A 20,024-nucleotide genomic window follows, 5' to 3' on the forward strand; every position below is an offset into this window, starting at 1 on the left:
AAAAAAGACAATTAGCGAAATTAGATATGTAAAAAGCAAATAAATGCGCAAGACGAATTTTTGTCGATTATAGGTAGAAAACTTCTGAGACGTTCGGAAGCGTGAATGTGTTACTAATAATAGTTTCCGGGGGGGGGGGGGGGGGAAGCACAGCATTGTCAGCAATGGCTCGCTGTTTCGTCTTTGTGTGTGAACAGGCATTGTACTCTGTATGAGTCATCGGGGAACGTTTCAAACGATCGGATGCAACACGTGTTCTATATACCTGAGAGAGGTCTGTGAAAGAGCCTGCTGTGAAAATTCCCCCTGTGTAGGTGCGCACGGTCAACAACCTAGTCGACGAACAGCTGTTCCCGTAAGTATATCTCTCCCTTTCTTCGGCCACTGCTTCTTACGTCTTTACCCTCAGCCACCCTTCGTTCTCAGACCTTCCGTCTGGTAAACGAAGGTTCTCTCTTTCTCCGTAGAAAGCTCACAGAGTTGTAGTTTTTATTGTTTTTAGTTTACAACGTTCGTTTTTATTTTTTTTTTATTTTTTTGGAAATTCCTCGAATAAGTGGATATACGAGTGTTAATTTCTTGTGTAAAAAATCATGTACTCTGGCTCCAATTTTAATTCTAAAATAATAACCCACACTTAAATTTTGATAAATAAAAAGAATGAAATAATTTATGCATTTCGAACAAAATGAGAATCGGAATCTTTTCAAAACAAACGTCACATTTGTGACTTTTATCACAAAGTCTAAATTTTACAGACGAGCTCAAATAAAGGGTTCTAGAACGACATACAAACGGGCTTTGTGTTTTGGGCCCAATTTTGAGTACACGCGGGGGCCTAATTCGAAAGCGTGTGCAACCGGCACGGTTGGTCTGGCCCAGAATTATTCATCGTAGACAGGAAATGCAAATTCCATCGTGTCCCCTCGTACCATAGGACAGTGCTCTTTGACCTTACCTCGATCCCTTTTACGAGCGAGAATTCTCGCCTTTACAAAAATTTCCTCTTCGGACTTTTTCTTCCAAGGCCTTCTCTTATGAACGTACACATGTATATTTACATAACACACATAGTTATAATAATAACCTAATATAATAATAATAATCTAATATAATTTATTTATTTTTAAATTTAAACAGTTTTCTTCATCATTCTATTTGTCTCAAGTTCCAGATGTAAACATGTATTCGTTTTTCGTTTATAAAATGTGATGATATTATTTAAACTCCAAAAATAAGAAACACTACTTGAAAAATAGTTTACTTTTCATGTATTAAGTTTATAAAGTGTTCGTAAAATTCAAATAAATATTCTAGAAATTGACAACGCGGTCAGTAAAAATCGTTTTACCAATGCGTCTCTTATTATGTGTCAAAAAAAAATTCTAAAGCTTTTTCACAATGTATACCAGACATGATGACTAATGTGCGACACGTCCAAGTAAAAATTCGCTTTTTCCCAATTTTAGCATTATATAGTTTATCTCGAAATTCTATTGTAGAATATTTCGGGAGTCATGGTATGCGGCCTCGCATACCTCATGTTGCAATTTATAAAGTTGAAAGAAGATCTCGGACCCCTTGCACGAAGGGGGATCCCATGAAAGTTCCCGGGACTATGCCCACGGGCACCACGTGTGCGCCCGTTTTCTCTCACTCTTTTTCTCTCTTTCGCTCTTCGCACCCTCCTGACGGCAGTTCCCTTTCCGTTCGCGCGCGCTCCGCTCGTGCGGATTCCGCTCGCAATCAGTCGTTCTCGAGATGCCGCGTGCAACAGTCGGGTGTGAGCGACACTTATCGTGTCGTCGTGGAACGAAAAGTATTGTGATATATGTAACATAACGTATTATTATCATTGTTGGGAAGAGAAAAAAAATTGCGGTCACGATTCCCCGCGAGTATCCGCCGGTATCACCGCCGGGCGGAAACGAGTATCTTCCTCCCGCGGGACGCACGCTTCATGTACCGGGTGTCCCGTGTATAAGTAACGCGTGGAATGCGCAACGATAAGAAGTGCTTGGGACGATGTTATAAACGTTCGATAATTTTCTTCCTAATTTCGTGACACACGAAACTTAATTCTCTTTGTAGAGAGTATGCAAATCGTATTTCTACTTCTGCGATACTTCCTTAAATTTTCTCGAATCATTTTTTGTTGACGTATGTACGTGTGCGTTTAATACAAAGAGAAATTTTATAATGTCTTATTCACGACCACAAACTTAGGCCGAAAGTATTGCGCGCATGATCGCCGCGTGCGAATGAATTATAAATCGAACGGCATATTTTATCGTGCGGCGTGATGGTTGCGTAAACGATTTTATTTAAAAAAAAACATTATTCAAAACCACGTCATGTCATCTTGCGTTGATTTGGCTGCGAGGAAAATAAACTGAAACGCGCGGGTGATGAGTCACTTCAACAATGCGTTCCAACTGCGATTTCCTCTCCCTCTCTTCCTCTCTCTCTCTCTCTTTGCGCTCCAAATGTCTGACCCTTATCGTTCTAATCAGAAATTATTATGGTAAATTCAACGCCAAGAAGAGAACTTTGACATAAATAGAACGTTCTTCGATAAAAACTCGATCTTAATTTCCATCGAGATTACGATTAATTTCAATTCGTTTGATCTTCTTAGAATTTTATTTATCGTATCTTTCTTAGCATTCGTCATTATGTTTGTATTCAAAGATAATAATAATTTAAATCGCAATTCTGCGAAATAAAATACGAAAAACTTTTTATATATATATATATATATATATATATATATGATACATACTCGCGTTACACTTTTCTTCAAAATAAGTTAATCATCTATTATAGTAGATAATATTCATCCTATCGGTAGACTTATATATAAGAAGGGGTTTGCGGCCAGTTTATCATTATTCTTGAGTTTCTTACAACGCAATTAATGATTCCAAAAGTTTCAAATTTAATACAGGAAAATAGGGAATATTTTTACACGTGTTATAAGCGAGGCATAAATAAAAATAATTTTACCTACAAACTCTAATTGCCGAGACCGATTTATGCTTTCAAATACACGCGGGACAGATGCGTGCAATTTGTATAAAACATCTCACTGTGTTTCCTGGGGAGAGAGCTTCGACTCGTTCAATGGGGAGTGACGGTTGGGAAGAGTGTACAAAAAAGACGCTGGTGTAGGTCAAAGGTTGGATAACGAATCGGCTGAATCCATGTTGCGGCCGTTGAAAATCGATTGATGAGATATTCTATCTCGATGTTTCCCAAAATTCTTCAATTTGTCAACTCTGATAATATACCTAATAAACTTAACAGAATATATTCTTTTCATAAATACCTTCTTTAAAAAAGTAATTTTGAAAAAAATATATATATATTCCCAAATAATTTTTAGAAACGTTTAAATAAAAATAAATTTGAAAAAAATATTATATTATGATATAGATGTGGATATTTATTCTTTTTTAGTTGCGGATATCAAACTATTTTTTGTCTCTTCCTTCGGTATTTTACTTTTAAAAATGCAATTATCAAATTTGAGTATCAAAGAAATACTAATTATTCTTTATTAGTAACACGAATATTAGAGTATACATACTCGCGTTACACTTTTCTTCAAAATATGTTAATCATCTATTATAGTAGATAATATTCATCCTATCGGCAGACTTAAGAGGTTTACGGCCACCTTATCATTATTTTTGAGTTTCTTACAACACAATTAATGATTCCAACGGTTTCAAATTTAATACAGGAAAATAGGGAATATTTTTATATGTTTGATATATAAACCGAGGCATATAAATAAAAATAATTTTACCTACAAACTCTGATTACCGAGACCGATATTAAAGCCTTCCTAACACGACTGAATTTATAAAAATTAATTATTATCGACATCAAGATTATTTTAAAAAATATATGCAATTTTATTTTTTAACGAGTATTATGTGAAGAAAAGAATATGTAGTCGCTCTTCAGGATAAACTTACGTATCTTGGTCTAACCGCCCCTTTCCTGTTTCCTTTTCACAAGCTTGCCGACTAATCTCTAGGCCGCAGCATCCTGTGGGTGGAATCGTTTGCGTATAAAGTTCCCCGGTCGAACTTGGAAATCATCAGTTTGAAAGTGTGCCTTCCACCGCTCACAACTTTCATTACTTCAAATATGTATCGCCACAAATCACATTGTGACAATAATGTTAATTGAAGTGCGCTTCACATAATGTAATAGTGAGAAGTGTAAAGCATTGTTTAAGAATAAGTTAACTTCATATATAAATTAAAGAAAGCGTATAAATTAATCATCTGCTTGAAAGATAATATTCAATGAAGTAAATTGAAAACGTAATAAGAGTGTCGTTTGCGGAACATTAAAAGTAAAAGTTATTCTTATCAGGTGAAATATAATCAGATAAATATCAACAGGGGAAAAGATACTGTCCTGTAATCGCTAATATGGTTTGTAATTTCAATATTTTTATATATGAATGGAATGTGTATAAATATCTATTATATAATATAACTATTAGTCAGTTACATTTATATATTATAGTTATTATAGCGCAAAACAATATCGACAGTGAAGATATTATCAAACGTGCGATTACGTTGCGGCTCGTCATCAGGCACTTTGCTTCTTTTTTTTATGCGAGCTGCCTTTTGAAGGGCAACACTGTGATCGAGCATAATCATCGATAAAACTATACGAAACATATATCATAAGAAATTTTAATTGCAGAAACACTTAAATGTATCAAAACATTCGATAATCTTTTGTTTTTATTTCCTCTATAAAACATGGCATGCATCACTTTTTCACTGAATTAATATAAGATGAAACAAAGATTTGTATTATGATGCGTAACATCTGAACACATATTATTAATAAAATATAATTAATAAAATATTTTCCAGTATAATATTGTTTCAACTCCTGCAATCTTCCCCTCAGAAGTACGAACTCAAATTAATCGTAATACTTTTAACCAGGCCATAATTCTACGGTAAGTTTTGTAAAATATCATTATAAGAAACCTTCTTCGCAGCGGACAGTAATTTATTCAATTTTTTTGGTACACATCCATTGGTGCGACATCACAATTCATGTAAATGTGTTAATAATTATTCCTTGTTAATATTATCTCGATATTTATTACGATCTTTTCCTACGCATGAGCTTATACATTTGTGGAAATGTGTATGTTGCGTCAAATTTGCAACGAATGTCTGTTATCATGTCATTCACACGATTTAGCAGTATTTGTTATACCTTGTTTAATTCATATTGTAAATCAAGTATATCGCTTTATTTCGCTATTTAGTTCTTGTGTGTGATTTTTCTCTGTAATTACATGAGTCTTGACGATTTATACATACATTGCAGAATAATAGTTGTATTAAAGTGATAAATAAATTATGCTACTTAACCTGCAGATCGATTTGTATAGTTATATATTGCCTATCTTTAATGCCGATGGTAAATTGATATGATAATAGTAGAACAAGATTAATAATAATAGAAATATAATAATAATATTCAGGTAACTTTAAAAACATTACTAAATCGTGTCTATAAATATAAAAGCAACAATGTGATTTAATTAAACGATCTTTTTTATAAGAATGGATAGTTATCAAATTAAGATTCTGCACATTATTCTATATAAAATGTAATGTTAACTTAATCCAACAGTATAGAGTGATCGGTTCTACTTTTATTTCTTTATTGCTTCAGATTTTATCTCCATTTCACTTGGACGTAAAATAACGATCCTTTTTCTTTTTGTCTCTCTAAAATGACCGATATATCCTTCGTTCACTCCTCTTTGTACAAATCACAGATTTTTTAAATAAACAATTAATGCGCTGTCCTTGGAACCTGTAAACACAGGTTCGGGGCAAGTACAGCTCGCTATTTCTCCCTTTTTTCCTTTTTATCTAAAAATATGACATGCGACTTCGACGTACTTCGCTTAAAATCTGTCCTCTATAAAAAGTCAGTCTCATCGTCTATAAGGTCGCGATAGTGTCTTAGTCTCCCTAGAGGTCTATGTACACCATTTGCGGCGAGGATAACGATGGTGATCAATTGTTCAAAATCGAACGCTTCTCGAGATTCACCGACGCGCTAAGCTTCTAACAGACCTTAAGTACACGCGATTTAAAATTTTGATATTGACTCTCCGCACGTGTATATACAAAATGTTAATAAAAATGACATTAATGAATAGAAACTTGAAATATTTACTTAACGAAATTAATAAAAGCTAAATATATAGTTGCTAATGGTATTTATTCCAAGTAGTTTACGGGCTTTACATAAATATCTTCTTTCATGTATTCTCCTATGTAATATTTTTCTCACTCATTCTCTCTCTCTCTCTCTCTCTCTCTCTTCAATAACGTTGGATGAAATTAAATACACCATGCAACGTGTGCCGAAGGTGTGTTCATAGGACTATGAAAGAATACGTGATCTTGTTCTAATACTGCTCTCAAATATTGAAATAAATTACATTCACCCTGTTCTTCCACGCGGCATTTGTTTAAAATTCTCTTAATCTAAATTAACGGCACACGTTCGGATCACGCATTCTCGGTCTCATGACAAACTAGAATGATTTGGAATTCGATCGTAGATCATATAAGTAGTTATATAAATATTTTTTTTGGAAAATCCCTTTTGGAAGATCCAATACCTAAATAAAAGCGAAAATGAACGAAAAATTAATTTCAGAATTAAAAAAATATTTTTAAACACGAAATAAAATTATAATTTAATATTTAAAAATAAATATAAATATCTTTTTTTAAAATTATAACTTAATATTTTAATAATTAGTAAAATGTTTTAATTTGAGCGTCTCCTTTCATATATGATAAACCTTTTCATTATTGTATTTTATTATATATAATCGTATAATAATTATATATTATCATATAATTATATATTATCATATTGCGGTTATATATAATTATTTACATTCTTTTACAGATATTGGATTTTTCCAAAAGAAAGTTTTTGTTTCAAGCGTTCTATTTGATAAAAAAAAAAAAGGAAAAAAAATTGTATTTCACAAATGTACAAATTTTCGCCGCAGGATACCACCGATATCCAGCGCCGCGTCGAAGGGAAAACGTTTTCGCGTGTCCTAAAATTTCCCCCTATTCGACCTATGATAAAACTCTGTCTTATAATTAAATGTCTTGTAAGGTCTCAAGAGTTATAACTATAAAAAAAAAAATGAAATTTATAACATATAGAATTCTTTTTCTTTTTTGCATAACAGGTCCGCTACTCTTCAATACCTCATAATCATAAATTTATCGATGAGGTTTTTAAAACTTTATATCATATTGCATAATAATATTAGTTGACCGCTGACTGGAACGAATTGGAACGAACGTTCGAGTGACCGTGAAGCTAGAGCAACATTTGACCAAGCAGATTGTCAAAACAAGTTGAATTTATATTGTAAGATTGATATTAATTCGGTACATAATGCATTTCATTTATTCCAGTATAATGTCAATATAAGTCTGTTCTTTTTCGAAGAATTCTTAACTAGTTTGGAACTAGTGCAATAAATTAGAGTGAAACAAACTATACATGTTTCACTTTAATTTATGGTATTCGGGTTTATCAGTCGAATACTTGAGATGAAAAAAAGAACGAATCTTATATATATATATATGATTTAGAATAAATACATATTAAATTTCGACGTACTGTTTGAAAAATGACCCTATTGTAATTTGTAGCGTTAGACAACAATATAAATCTTCTCATGAGCTTCACGATCATACACCAGATAAAGAAAACTGGAATAAAACCAGATAGACAACTGAAATCGGATAGCAGGACACCTGTGGGAGATAACGGGACTTTATACAAAAACGATTCTGATCGAAGTTCAATTTTTCCTCGGTTGTCTTATTATGGCTAGTATCCGAAATAACAAAGATTTTCGAACGGTATCTCGTAATCAAATGGAAAGTCAATTGCAATCGGAATTGTTTTTGAATAGATCCAACGCGCGTGCAGTTAATAAAACTGAATAGATTAATGACGCATCATGAGTCTCTTATAAAGCTATTCAGTTTTTCCGCGGTTATCGTGAAAAATACAAGATGGAAGAGAGACAGCCCAATATTAATATCAATATCGATAAAAATACTATTAATAATAAAATATGCACAGCATATTTTAAAATACTAAACGACATTCTTCAATAACATGCATTAACAAACGATAAAACAGTCTTTCAAAATGTAACAGACTTTTCTCTATTAATAAAATTCTTATAGACACTGGTATTAACACATCGAGCTATCGTTTCGTGCAATATCATCTTGTAAATAGGAAACCGGTCTAACCTGGTTCTATCTGACCTACCTCCAGCTCTCAGCTATGCTACGAGTGATCAAACTCGCGAGCTTTATTTCGAACGAGATGAAAGGAGGGTTTCAGCCAGCGATCATTGTTGTGGCGAATGTAAGCGTATCTCTGTCGTTACGGTCGTCATCGTCATTGTCATTGTTATCGTCATTGTCGCCGTCGTTGTTGATGTCATATCGCGATGGTCACCAGAAGTGCGATTGAACGTAACCGCCGCTACCGCCGCCTCCCATTCCGATCGGATTAAATCGATGCGGGTGTATCTTCTCCATTCGCATGGCACCTGGACCGCCACCACCGCCGCCGCCGCCTCCACCCAGGAAGCTGCCGCTATGAGGCCCACCACCACGCGGCCCAAAACCACCTGCCCGGCCCAACATCCCCGGACCACCGCCGCCAATACCCATGCCCATTCCAGGTGGACCCCCGATGCCCCGAGCCCGTCCACTGCCACCGCCGCTGCCGCCGCCGCCGCCTCCGCCGCCGCCACCGCCGCCGCCGCTGACTCCGAGTCCGCTCCCTCCTGGAAAATTGAGGATGCCTAAGATGAAAGCGAATAGTTAAAAGCTCTTTTCAAACGCGAGTCTCGATACCGACATTCCTCCTTCATAACTTTTTTTAACGTAATGACATTTTAAATGAAATAAAGATAGGACACTATATTATTTTTTTTTATTGAATTTGCTTACATATAAATTATACTAGGTTTGACACCGAAGTATCTCGAAAATTATAAAAGATACGGAAAAATGTTTTAGACAAAAAAGTTGTAGGGTTATTTAAAAAAAATCTATTTATTAATCATATCCATTCGCTGGACATCTTGCTATATAAATCTGGATAACTTTAAAACGGTTGACTCTAAGTGAATTAAATTAGTTTTGGAAAGATTGCAGGAAGGACTATAATAACATGTAATAAAACCTTAGCAACGACACCCAATATCAAATGGACAGGATCAGTAAATAGATTTTCTTAAACAACCCTATAATTTTCGTCTAAAACATTTTTTCGTAGCTTTTATAATTTTCCAGATATTCAAAGTTAGTCAAAGATAGTCAAAGTTAAAATAAGGTACCTAGTATATATTTTAATATATTTGTTAATTGACTTTAATTTTTTCGGGAGATGTTAGACAGGCGAAGGAGAAGCGTATCTTTTTTTTTTCTTTCAAAAAGAGGATGATGTGAATGACTTAGACTGGGTATATGTCGGTTTCTAATATTTTAATCAAATTTAATGAGCGACCGCGGTGAGGAAACTTGCGATTGCGGCAACGAGAATAGGAAAGATATAAGATATCGATAAGGTCTCCGGAGGATCATTAACGATGTGTTTCTTTTCCTATTTTCACTTTTTGAAACGTCAGTCCTCCAGAGTGTTACTTTTTGTCCTGATGATTTTCTTTTTCGTGAAGAAAGCTTCATCGTACTTCAACTCCGATTGTTGAGAGTATAAAAAACTCCACCGAGATCGGAGGTAAGCGAAAAAAGACATTCGCGAGGCGTACAATGCCTGCACAATCTCTGATTTTCAACACTTAATTTTAATTAGCGTAATCCCCGCGGGAAACGAATTTGTACAAAAGTATCACAGAGAGCCATTATTTCTGTGTGTGTGCGTGTGTGATATAGTTCATTCTTTACTCTTTCGCAAAATTGGATTCGTCGAGTGTTTGGATGTGCTTAAATTCGATTCAACGTCGCGCGAGGGATCTATCGATTATACATCATCAGCACAAAAAGCGGCGGTTGATACAATAATTCACATTTAATGTTCAATACATTTAAATACTAATATCCGTACAACGAGATACGAACATTGATCTGTAACTATATTGTGTTATAGTTGCGTGTTTTATGTATGTATGTATATACATAATCGCTATGTGTACGTGTATCGCATTGTTGTAAACATTAATGTTATAACGAGACGCTAGACTCGCCTAACGACGATAACTTTCGCTAATTCAGAGATTTGCTTGGACTATATATGTATTTTTATGCCATAACGAACAAGAGAAAAATATGATGAATGTATCGCTGAGAATGTTGCGAGTGTTCTCAAACGAGGTCGAAGAAGCCGAATTTTTCCTCTCTAAGGGCTCAGGCAGACGAGAGCGATTTTTGTAGCGCCACAATCGCAAACGTCGACCGTTCATACGGAGCTATTTTCTGGCGCTACAGAAAAGCATCGCGAATTGTCGCGAATACGTTCACATAGCTCCGTATGAACGGGTCGACGTTTGCGATTGTGGCGCTACAAAATCGCTCGTCTGCCTGGGCCCTAAAATTTTAGAGTGTTCCCAAACTGTCACATTTTTCTTCGGTTAGAGATAATTTACAATATTAAAAAATATGTAATTCACTAAAAAAAACTAATTGTAGTATTATATCCGAGACTAAAAAAAAAAGGTAAAAATTTACGAATTTGGATATTTCGGGTAAGTAACTTTATCATATGTTGAAATCTACGAGGGGGAATATTCACAATTCTTTACAAATTCATTATTTTCTACCAAGACAAATGTGATATATTTGTGAACACCCTGCGCATTGTTTACTAAGCTATTATTTACTTACAATTAGCCATAATTAATATCGTGCATCAACTAAAGTAAGACGCTATAAAAAAGCTGTTTTTTTTTTTTTTTCGATGTATTAGTTTGCTGTTACTTTTCGGACATAATTATATCTATGTGTGTATCGTACACGGCTAATATATCGAAATTAATTTACAGGCATTAAAAATTAGATCGAAAGAGAGGAAGAGAAGCTTCGCTACTAATCCACTTGTTTCATCAGTATATTTTTTTCTTTTTGCAATTCTCGTTAGTATTTCCTTATCCTTATCACAGCCATCGTTAGCACTACTGGACTTCGGGCATTTCGCACATTCTTCGATCCGTTAGACCTTACAATTTACTACTTAACAGTTTAAATTTTACCTAATTACACAATTGCATCTTTCGTTTAGACGCCAAGTCGAGCTCGCATTTCGGACATCCAGTCGCAAATTAAAGAAAAATGAAAGAAAAAAATCGATTTTAACATTACAATATAATAGACCTAAATTTTATCGATATCGCTCTTGCGCAAATTAAAAATTATTTAGTTGCTAATCTTTCACCTTATTTAATATTAAATAATAATCTATACGTCGGCGTTTAATTTATATATTTAATTTTTACATTTGTCGATACACTTTTTATTCGAATTAAATAATATCACAATATTTTCGCCAATTGGATTATCCCCAAACGATGGAAGTTACTCTCATGGCGTACGGAAAGATGCTTTATATTAATCTATCTACTTTTGTGAGATAAAGTTTTCAACATTTAATCGATTTTCTTATCTTCTAGCAGCAATCGTGCTGTGTAACATATTGCGTATCGATTATCGGATCGATCAATCGATCGATCGTCGGAGATCATTCAAATCATGTGGGAAAGTTTAATAATAAATATTAATAATCAAATGTCTCAAATATTTAAATAGGGAGAAAGAGAAAAAGAAAGCGCACCAACACGCACATGTTTTACATGAAGCTTCGACAAAAGTCAAAGCATGTAAAAAAGAGTATATAAGCATGTATCAAAGAGAATATATAAAAAAGAAGTATCAAAACAACGAAGTTGATGCACGTTGTTTTTTCTTCTTTCTACGCAACACTCGGCGTGAACTATCCATGAACGTGTATTGGCGTTTAAAAATGTAGTCCATCGAAGCTCGCAGCTCTCCGACGATCGATCGGTCAGTAACCGAAGCGGGTCAAATGCCGGCGCATTCGCAATATTAAATTCCTAAAAGTTTCCCGCTCGCCTTTACGCGAAGCAGCGTCTAAATATCTTACGTTGAGCAAGGTGGATCGTGTCCTCAATCGCGTTACGTGATTGCGGTTTCAACCCTAACTGTTAACGTCATCGGCGACCTTCAGGCGCTTATACATTCTTCTCTATTGACTTCCCTAATTAACATGCCCATCGGGTATAACTGAATCAATCGAGATTCGAGAGATGTTTTTACGCGGTCTTAACAGTCTTCTCGAAATCCTCCGAGTAAAGATTATTCCGCTATTATTATAAAATTAATTTTATACTATAATTATCATATGTCAGCTAGTTAGGGATGGAAACGAATTTCTCGCAAACGCGATCTACAACAAGACAGAAGAAAATGGAGTGTGATCAGACACGCGGAACAAATCATTTATCGCCCATTCGTATAATAACATTATAATATAAAGAATTGAAAATCAAACGAATCTCTCTTGTAACTGGCATCTTCGGAATAAAACCAGATTAGGTTTAGGCAGTTATCTTCTAACTATTTTTGCAGCCAAATAGCTTAAACTATTTAACATACGACATTGAAATAATAACACATTTTATTAGCGTATAACAATCAAAGACTAGTATAAGAATAAGTATATATCGATATTCTTATTGTAGTAAACATATCTTATTTTGTATGGTTTTGCGGCGTTAAAAAATCACATTATTAGGAAATCTCGCATAATTATGGGATTTCCAACGAGAGAAATTACCCGTACTGTTGTTATGTCTCGAATATAATCGCATTCCATTTCCTTCTGTCGCACGCAACTGATAAGATGCGTTAAATCCACGGAGGATGGACGATTGTCAGGGTCGAAGGACATATACTCATACGTTACTTCTAGCTCTCAGGATCCACCTCTCTCCTCCGGCTCTCTCATCGCCGGATCGATCTAAGCGCGTCGTTCGAGATTCAAAGAGAGACAAAAGAGTCTAACAGCGAGAATCGTTAAAGAGACCGCGAGACGATGCAAGGTTCTATCCTACAAAAATCGAGCGATAACTGGTCTATCTCTCAATATTGTGTATTATCTCTCAATATTGTTAATTATTGGTATTCGCCAAATGTATTCGGTAGCATGACTTTTCGCAACAGGCCGATATGATCGAATGAAAGGCCGTGTGCTTCGTTTGTTGATATTCGTTTGCATCCGGTAACTGATACATTAAAGCACTGATTTTAATATTTTTTCACAATGTTTATCGTGTCCAACTCCATGTATAACCAAAAACTTCGTCTCTGTGATCTTATATATTATAGATCAAAATTTCGTTTTAATTTCCAATTTTAATTTTGTTAAGATAAAAGTAAATAACAGAAAAGCCGTGTTTGAGAAAGAATTCTTTTTCTGAAGTTTTACCAAATTAATTTTTTATTTTAATCTGTCCCTACATTTTTCCTCTGTATTTAAAAACCATCTTCAAAATTCAGACATATGTTATAGCTAGTTATAAATCGATCGTTGTATTGCCTTAAATGTACGTTTCATTTCGCTTTTTCCACCCGAGACTGCCACCGAGAACATAGTTGGACGCGTCCTCAGTTTGAGGAAACATACGTATGTGATATTTTTTTCTCTAAATTTTAGAAAGATATTGATCCCTACTAGAGAGAGAAGAAACGATGTTTATTTAATTATTCATTTGATCTGCGAATTTTACTAGACTGTAGTGACTACAACTGCCGCATATGTTATTTTTTTGTATGTTAAGAATTAATACTATCTATAGACAACAATTGAGAAAGTTTATTCTCGGATTTCGTTCGGATTATTTTCTAAATCAGTAAGATCAATCTCGCCAGACCGACTATTCTTGTACGTATTACGTGTATAACATCTTATGAAGAATCGCTGTATCTAATCCAAAAAGGATATTTAAAAAAAATACACTGTCAAAATCTATTTAAATTACGTATGAATTAATCGATCTTCGCAGTGCACGATAACAATTCTACTGTGATATTTGGAACAACAGAAGTCGCAAAGATTTAAAATTATGAATTAGATACTAATATACGTTGCAACTCTTGGGCCGGTTATTCTACCTTTGGATAAACTATGTGATAATTTACCTATACCGGATAAACAAAAAAGTAAAAGAGTATAAAGAGAGTAAGTAAGACAGTTTACCGAAAAGTGGAACAACTCAGCCTTAGACTCGTTGAGTAACTATCATTTATTTTGAGCAAAAATCATATTGCGGTAATTGGTGTATGGTGATTCTCGATATAATTGCTGCTCAAGTTATATCAAGTAATTACAATTTTCTATTCAATAGTCACATCTCTCTTCAAATTTCTTGCCTTATGAATACAAACTCGTTGACCAAGATTTAATTTGAAAATTAAATTTATGAAACCTCTTATAAACTAACGTTTCTCTAAAGTATAAATATAATATTTTTAATCTGCTAATACAAAATCAATCGAATCTTTCCGAAACGAGAAACAGTCCTATTATAGTTTACTTCTCGTCTGTGTTTGTCTTGTAAATTTACACATTACACTTCTGTTGGAATACACTCGATATTCCTCGAAATTTTTGCTAACGGCAACTTAAACGCTAAAATTGACTTAATTTGGAAATTACGCCCTAATTGTACAAAACGAGATACTACGTGATATAGAATTAACGCAATTCGTAATAAACGATTCAGCGAGCATAATTTATATAATTAACAAACAATTTGCTATCTAAGACCGTTCGGATACCGCCGAGCAGAGAACGTTCCTCGCACAATTACAGATCACATCGATAGAACACATTGCGAGTAGGTATACGTCTATAATCCCAATTCTATGAATTAAAGTCGCGAAGCCCTCATTTGATTACAACTGCAAGGACGGTCGCGTGTGCGTGTACATAACATTCGGAACGTTCAACAGCAAGGCGGCGACAACAATAACAATAACACTTGACGCTTTTCAGTATAGATAATGAGCAAAGCGCTGATATTTATTCCTCGTCGAGTAAAGACGCTCTCCTTCATGAGTCAAGAGGCATGCATAGAAATGAAAACGTCATTGATTAGGTCTTTCATATAAAATTCCATTTTTGCGCGTTACAACGGCTCGATAAGGACACAGCATCATGCACTTGGATTGTTTACTAAAGCATAAAATCGCAATCAATCACAGCCAAATCGCTAGATACAAATTGTATTTTTACGAGCGAGCTTTCATATCCTCTTTTTTTAACGAATTATTAATATCTAAACGATGAACTAATTGAGAAATTAATCTTTAACTTAAAATATTCGACTCTTTAAGAAAGAAGTATTAAATAATTCTATTTTCCTTCACAAACAGCCAAAACATAACAATCGAACGCTTGACAATACGTAATTTACAAATCGCCTAACTTTGCTTTGGATTCGCTTAAAATTAAACAGGACTGGAATAGAATTACCAGTGGAAGACAGAGAACATACACATGTTTGTGAAAACAAAATATATATTTCGAAAATAATATAGATATGTATATATAACAAAATTGTATCGTACAGAAACTTAAACAACGCCTTAGTCGCGCTAAAGCACAAACAGCATCAGCCATATGGAACATATTTAATATCGGCGGATGCGAAGCTACTGTGTGCTCGATATAACATTGTACATGGGCAACGGTAGTACTTTTAACAACAAAGTATCAAGCAAAAAACTAACAATAGCAGCAGAGCTAGAAAAAAAAATAACAGAAGATAGCGAATCGTAAATAATCGATCCAACTAGCCAGCATCCAAACTGAAAGTTTCTATAACGGCACTTTGTCTCTTTTATTCTGTCTCCCGGATAGAGTGTCTCCCGGTGTGTAAGGTGTTTATATATCGCAAATGCCGCGTGCCACTGACTAGCCGTGTCTCGTGTACATAATTGTACGACGCATACTTCTCGTCATCGGATCACACACAAGACTCTTCTATCACAAACACTGCGTTCTTGCCTGCTCAATCGTATATACAGAAGAGCCCTTTAAGCGGCTTAGTTTTTTTTTCTCTTTTTTTTTTCTCATTTTTGCTCGGAAACCGTCCGAGCGAGACGGAGTCTTTTTTTTCTCTTATCTCGAATCATGCGCTTTGAAAAAGCAGAAATAAAAGAAGAAACGAAGACGTATAAAGAAGTAAAGAAACGCGGGAAACCGTGTCTCCAGTCGTTCGGTGCGAAGAGATCTCTCCGCGTTTTAACGTATAGTCGTGTGTATAACGTGTCAGAATATAAACACCCTTTCGGTTCTCTGTGTATACAAAAGGTGCTTAATGCGTTAAGTCGTGGTGGTCTGATTTAGATGCAGCCATCTTATCTGACAAAACATTTCAATGTTAGACAAACAGTATGACAAAAGGAAAAAAAAAAGAAAAAAAAAGAAAAAATACAATGTGTATCTATAAATAGCAACCTACAGAGTCAACCGTATTCGTCTGTCTATATTGATATGCACGCGCGGTAAAATTCAAGATCTTTATCCGAGACAGAGGAAAAATGTTGAATGTGTGATGCAAGACATCTCTAAAACACTGTGGTAGTAACGTGTGTCGCGATGTAAGAAGCACATTGCGCCATATAAAAATGGTCTACATTAGCAAATCTGAGAAATATATTCAGATACGAGAAAAACGAATATATATGCTCGATCAAAGAAATCATGTTTGATATATATCAGGCAAATAGAATGACGTATATAATAATCTTTCGATCAAACGAAATAATTGTAATAAACATCAAGTTTCAACTAGTGCTCTCCTATATAGACTAGGCATATTACAACAATCGTAATAGAGATGCAAATTATATATACATATATATATATAAATCATATTTAAACTAATATATATATGTATATATATTTTTTTTAGCATAAAAGCCAAAAAATGCAAGCTTCACCAGGCAGTGCTAATTCTGTTTGTACTTGTTCGAGAGAGCTCTGAATTCCAACGAGAACAATCGCGCATAAGAAATTCCCTTAATTTATCGATTACCACTGCCAAGCTATGAGATAAAATCTAGTAATGCAGCGGTCTCGCAAGATATAAAATTACTTACCGCGGCTTTGATTGTATCCCGCCTGCCAGCCCGCATAATACGCCGCTTTTTGTTTGCCATGTTCCTCCGCAATTTTTACGCTAAGCGGCTCTGATCCACCCTCTGGTATTGTACCGTGAAGTTGTGTGATAGCCTCTTGGGCTTCCTCCCTTTTATCGAATCTATATTGGGACAAATTAGAAAACAATTTGGAGTTCAAGTTTTTTATCAAGTTTTTTTAGCTAAAACATAGCGTGGGAGACTCTTACGGTCTTAAAAATCTTTTATATAGGAGCGCAAGTTTCTGTTATTTATTTTTAAGCTTAATAAAATTAAAATGAGATAAACAAGATGCATTTTAGCAAAAATTCCCAGCTGTTGGCATAGATTGCAACAGCTATTTCCAACAACCTATTTCCCACAATTCTGCTATCTCTAGTTTTATTCACGTTTTACAGTTATCTGGGCCAAACTAAAGGGAGCATATCAGAATTGTGCAACTAAAACCAGGAGCTGTACACAAAAATACTTTGGCAGGAAACTATCGTAAAATAAGTACGCGTACGAATATATGCACGACCGTAGTTGTGTAACGATATAGTATGATTGTCGCGAGCAGCTGTTTTGAATTTGTTCCAATCTTCAATAACGGTTATTTATACTCGACGAAAATGTGCAAGTGTTATGAATTGACATATTTGTTAAATCACTAAAGTCACCATCTCTCACTCTTTTTTATGTGTGTATAGCGAAACAGAAATACTGTACTTGGAAACGCAAACTCTTTATCAATATTTAAAAGGAGGAGAAAAATCGGATACGATAAAAAATAATTATCTCACCTAACAAACGCTACTCCTCTTGGTAAACCGGTCAGTTTATCCCTCAATATATTCTTCTGCACAATATTGCCGTATTTACTGAAGATTTCGTCGATTTGGCTTTCCGTTATATTTCTGTAAAAATAAATGGTGTCTTTCAATATGATTTCCGTATTATCAAGATCAATTGTGGTGCTGAACAGTTTAGCGATAAAGAAATCACTTGCCAAGTGAAAGACCCAGGTTCAATTTCCGATCTTATACAACTACCTTAAATATAAAGAATTATAAATGGAAAAAGATTCTATTGTAAAAGGAGAACATGAAATATAAGGAATAAAAGAAAAAAAAACATAAATTTCGAGATTAGATAAGTGCATATAAATTGTATAATTCTTGCGCCTATTAGAAGACAAAAATTCAAATAAGAAAAATAATTACCTCGGTAAATTCGTAACGTAAAGATTCGTTTCTTTAATTTCTTCTCCAGAAGGCCGAGCGAACGAAACCTTCAGACGTTTATTTTGCACTTGAAGACCATTTAATGTGTTTATCGCCGTCGCTGCATCCTCAGCTTTTGCGTAGTTGACAAAACCAAAGCCGTAGCTGTAACCAGTCTGAAACGTAAAACGTATAATTAGTTTTATTAGGAAAATCATTCTAACGAAATTTCCAATAGAAAGTACGTAGCCTGCCTTATAATCCTTCATAACGCGACAGGATTCGACCGGACCAATCGTGACAAATAGACTGTACAGCTCCTTCTCATTCATGTTTTGCGGAAGGTAATTAATAATCAGATTCGTCTTTGGTTCCTCATTGCCTTTGATCTGTTGTTGTTGTTGTTGCTGCTGCTGTTGCTGCTGCTGCTGCTGAAACTGGGGCTGCGGTTGTTGCTGCTGCTGCTGTTGTTGCTGCTGCTGCTGCTCTCGCTGGTCGGTCATTTTGCGGCACTGTTGCTGCGGATCACCTCCCGATGATGAAATCTGATTTGATGCGACGATCTGATTCAACGCGACGATCTGTTGCTGTTGCTGCTGCGCGACCGAGTCCACCACCAGCAGTTGGTGTTGTGGTTGCTGTTGTATACTCCAACTGGTACCGTCCAGCGAAACGACCATCGACGGGAGGATCATCGGCAAATACAAAAAATATAAACAAATTCATTACTACGTCTTCCCCGTACGACAACGCCGCTACGCTCGTAGGCCAGTCTGCGCCCTCGAATGCTCTCATCTTTCTCTCTCTCTCTCGCGCTTTCTCTCGCTTTCTCTCTAAGCAGTCTCAAAATAAATAGAAAATAAATGTGCAATATATGTATTGATGCCAGACCTGTGTGTGAGAAACAAACAAACAAAGGCAAGTAAGGACAAAAACAGAATCAGATGGCAGGCGAAATCAAAGTAGGTAAGCATAAGTAACGAATACCGTATAATAAAATGCTCTGCTTGAACAACAAAATTCAATACAACAATTATAGAAATATTTTTCAAGTATCGCAAACTTTAGACTTTTTTTTTTTTTTTTTTTAATACTTGTAACTCAGTTTACAGAATCGTTTACGTGTGTCAATGATGCAAACTTTAACGCATCTATTTAATTTGAGTTTGATTTTTTTAAACGTCTCGTGTAAAAAAAGGGTAGCTCCACGATCGAGGAATTCGGTTAGACAAGGATCGAGGCAACAACGCGTTTTTACCTCGTGCATCGCGAATACCCGTACGATTCAAGCGATATCGAATTTCATTGAGCGCCCCTTCCTCCTGCTCCCCCCTCAATTCACGCCTCGGGGCCTGAGAAACACGCGCGGACGAAAAGGGGAAAATGAATTTCCGCGTACTCGCTCGTGTTTACGAAGCGATCGCGACCGTCATCGTCGTCGTCATCGACATGACGACGACGATGTCGCGACGTCCTCGACTACGCCGTCAACAAAAGCGAACGGCGCGAACAA

At 35.3% G+C, this 20,024-nt stretch overlaps 1 protein-coding gene across 1 annotated transcript; it reads right to left on the reverse strand.

The window, feature by feature from the left end:
* Positions 1–8,335: 8,335 nt before the first annotated feature.
* Positions 8,336–19,581, reverse strand: LOC108775123 (sex-lethal homolog). The gene is made up of 5 exons (XM_018541407.1): positions 18,766–19,581; positions 18,512–18,687; positions 18,092–18,205; positions 17,271–17,431; positions 8,336–8,914 (listed from the first exon to the last, which is right to left on the reverse strand). Exons 1-5 carry the CDS (start codon positions 19,204–19,206, stop codon positions 8,577–8,579), a joined length of 1,230 nt encoding a protein of 409 aa, XP_018396909.1. The 5' UTR covers positions 19,207–19,581; the 3' UTR covers positions 8,336–8,576.
* Positions 19,582–20,024: the final 443 nt, after the last annotated feature.

Source organism: Cyphomyrmex costatus, unplaced genomic scaffold, assembly GCF_001594065.2.
Source record: "Cyphomyrmex costatus isolate MS0001 unplaced genomic scaffold, Ccosl1.0 scaffold283, whole genome shotgun sequence".
NCBI lineage: Eukaryota > Metazoa > Arthropoda > Insecta > Hymenoptera > Formicidae > Cyphomyrmex > Cyphomyrmex costatus.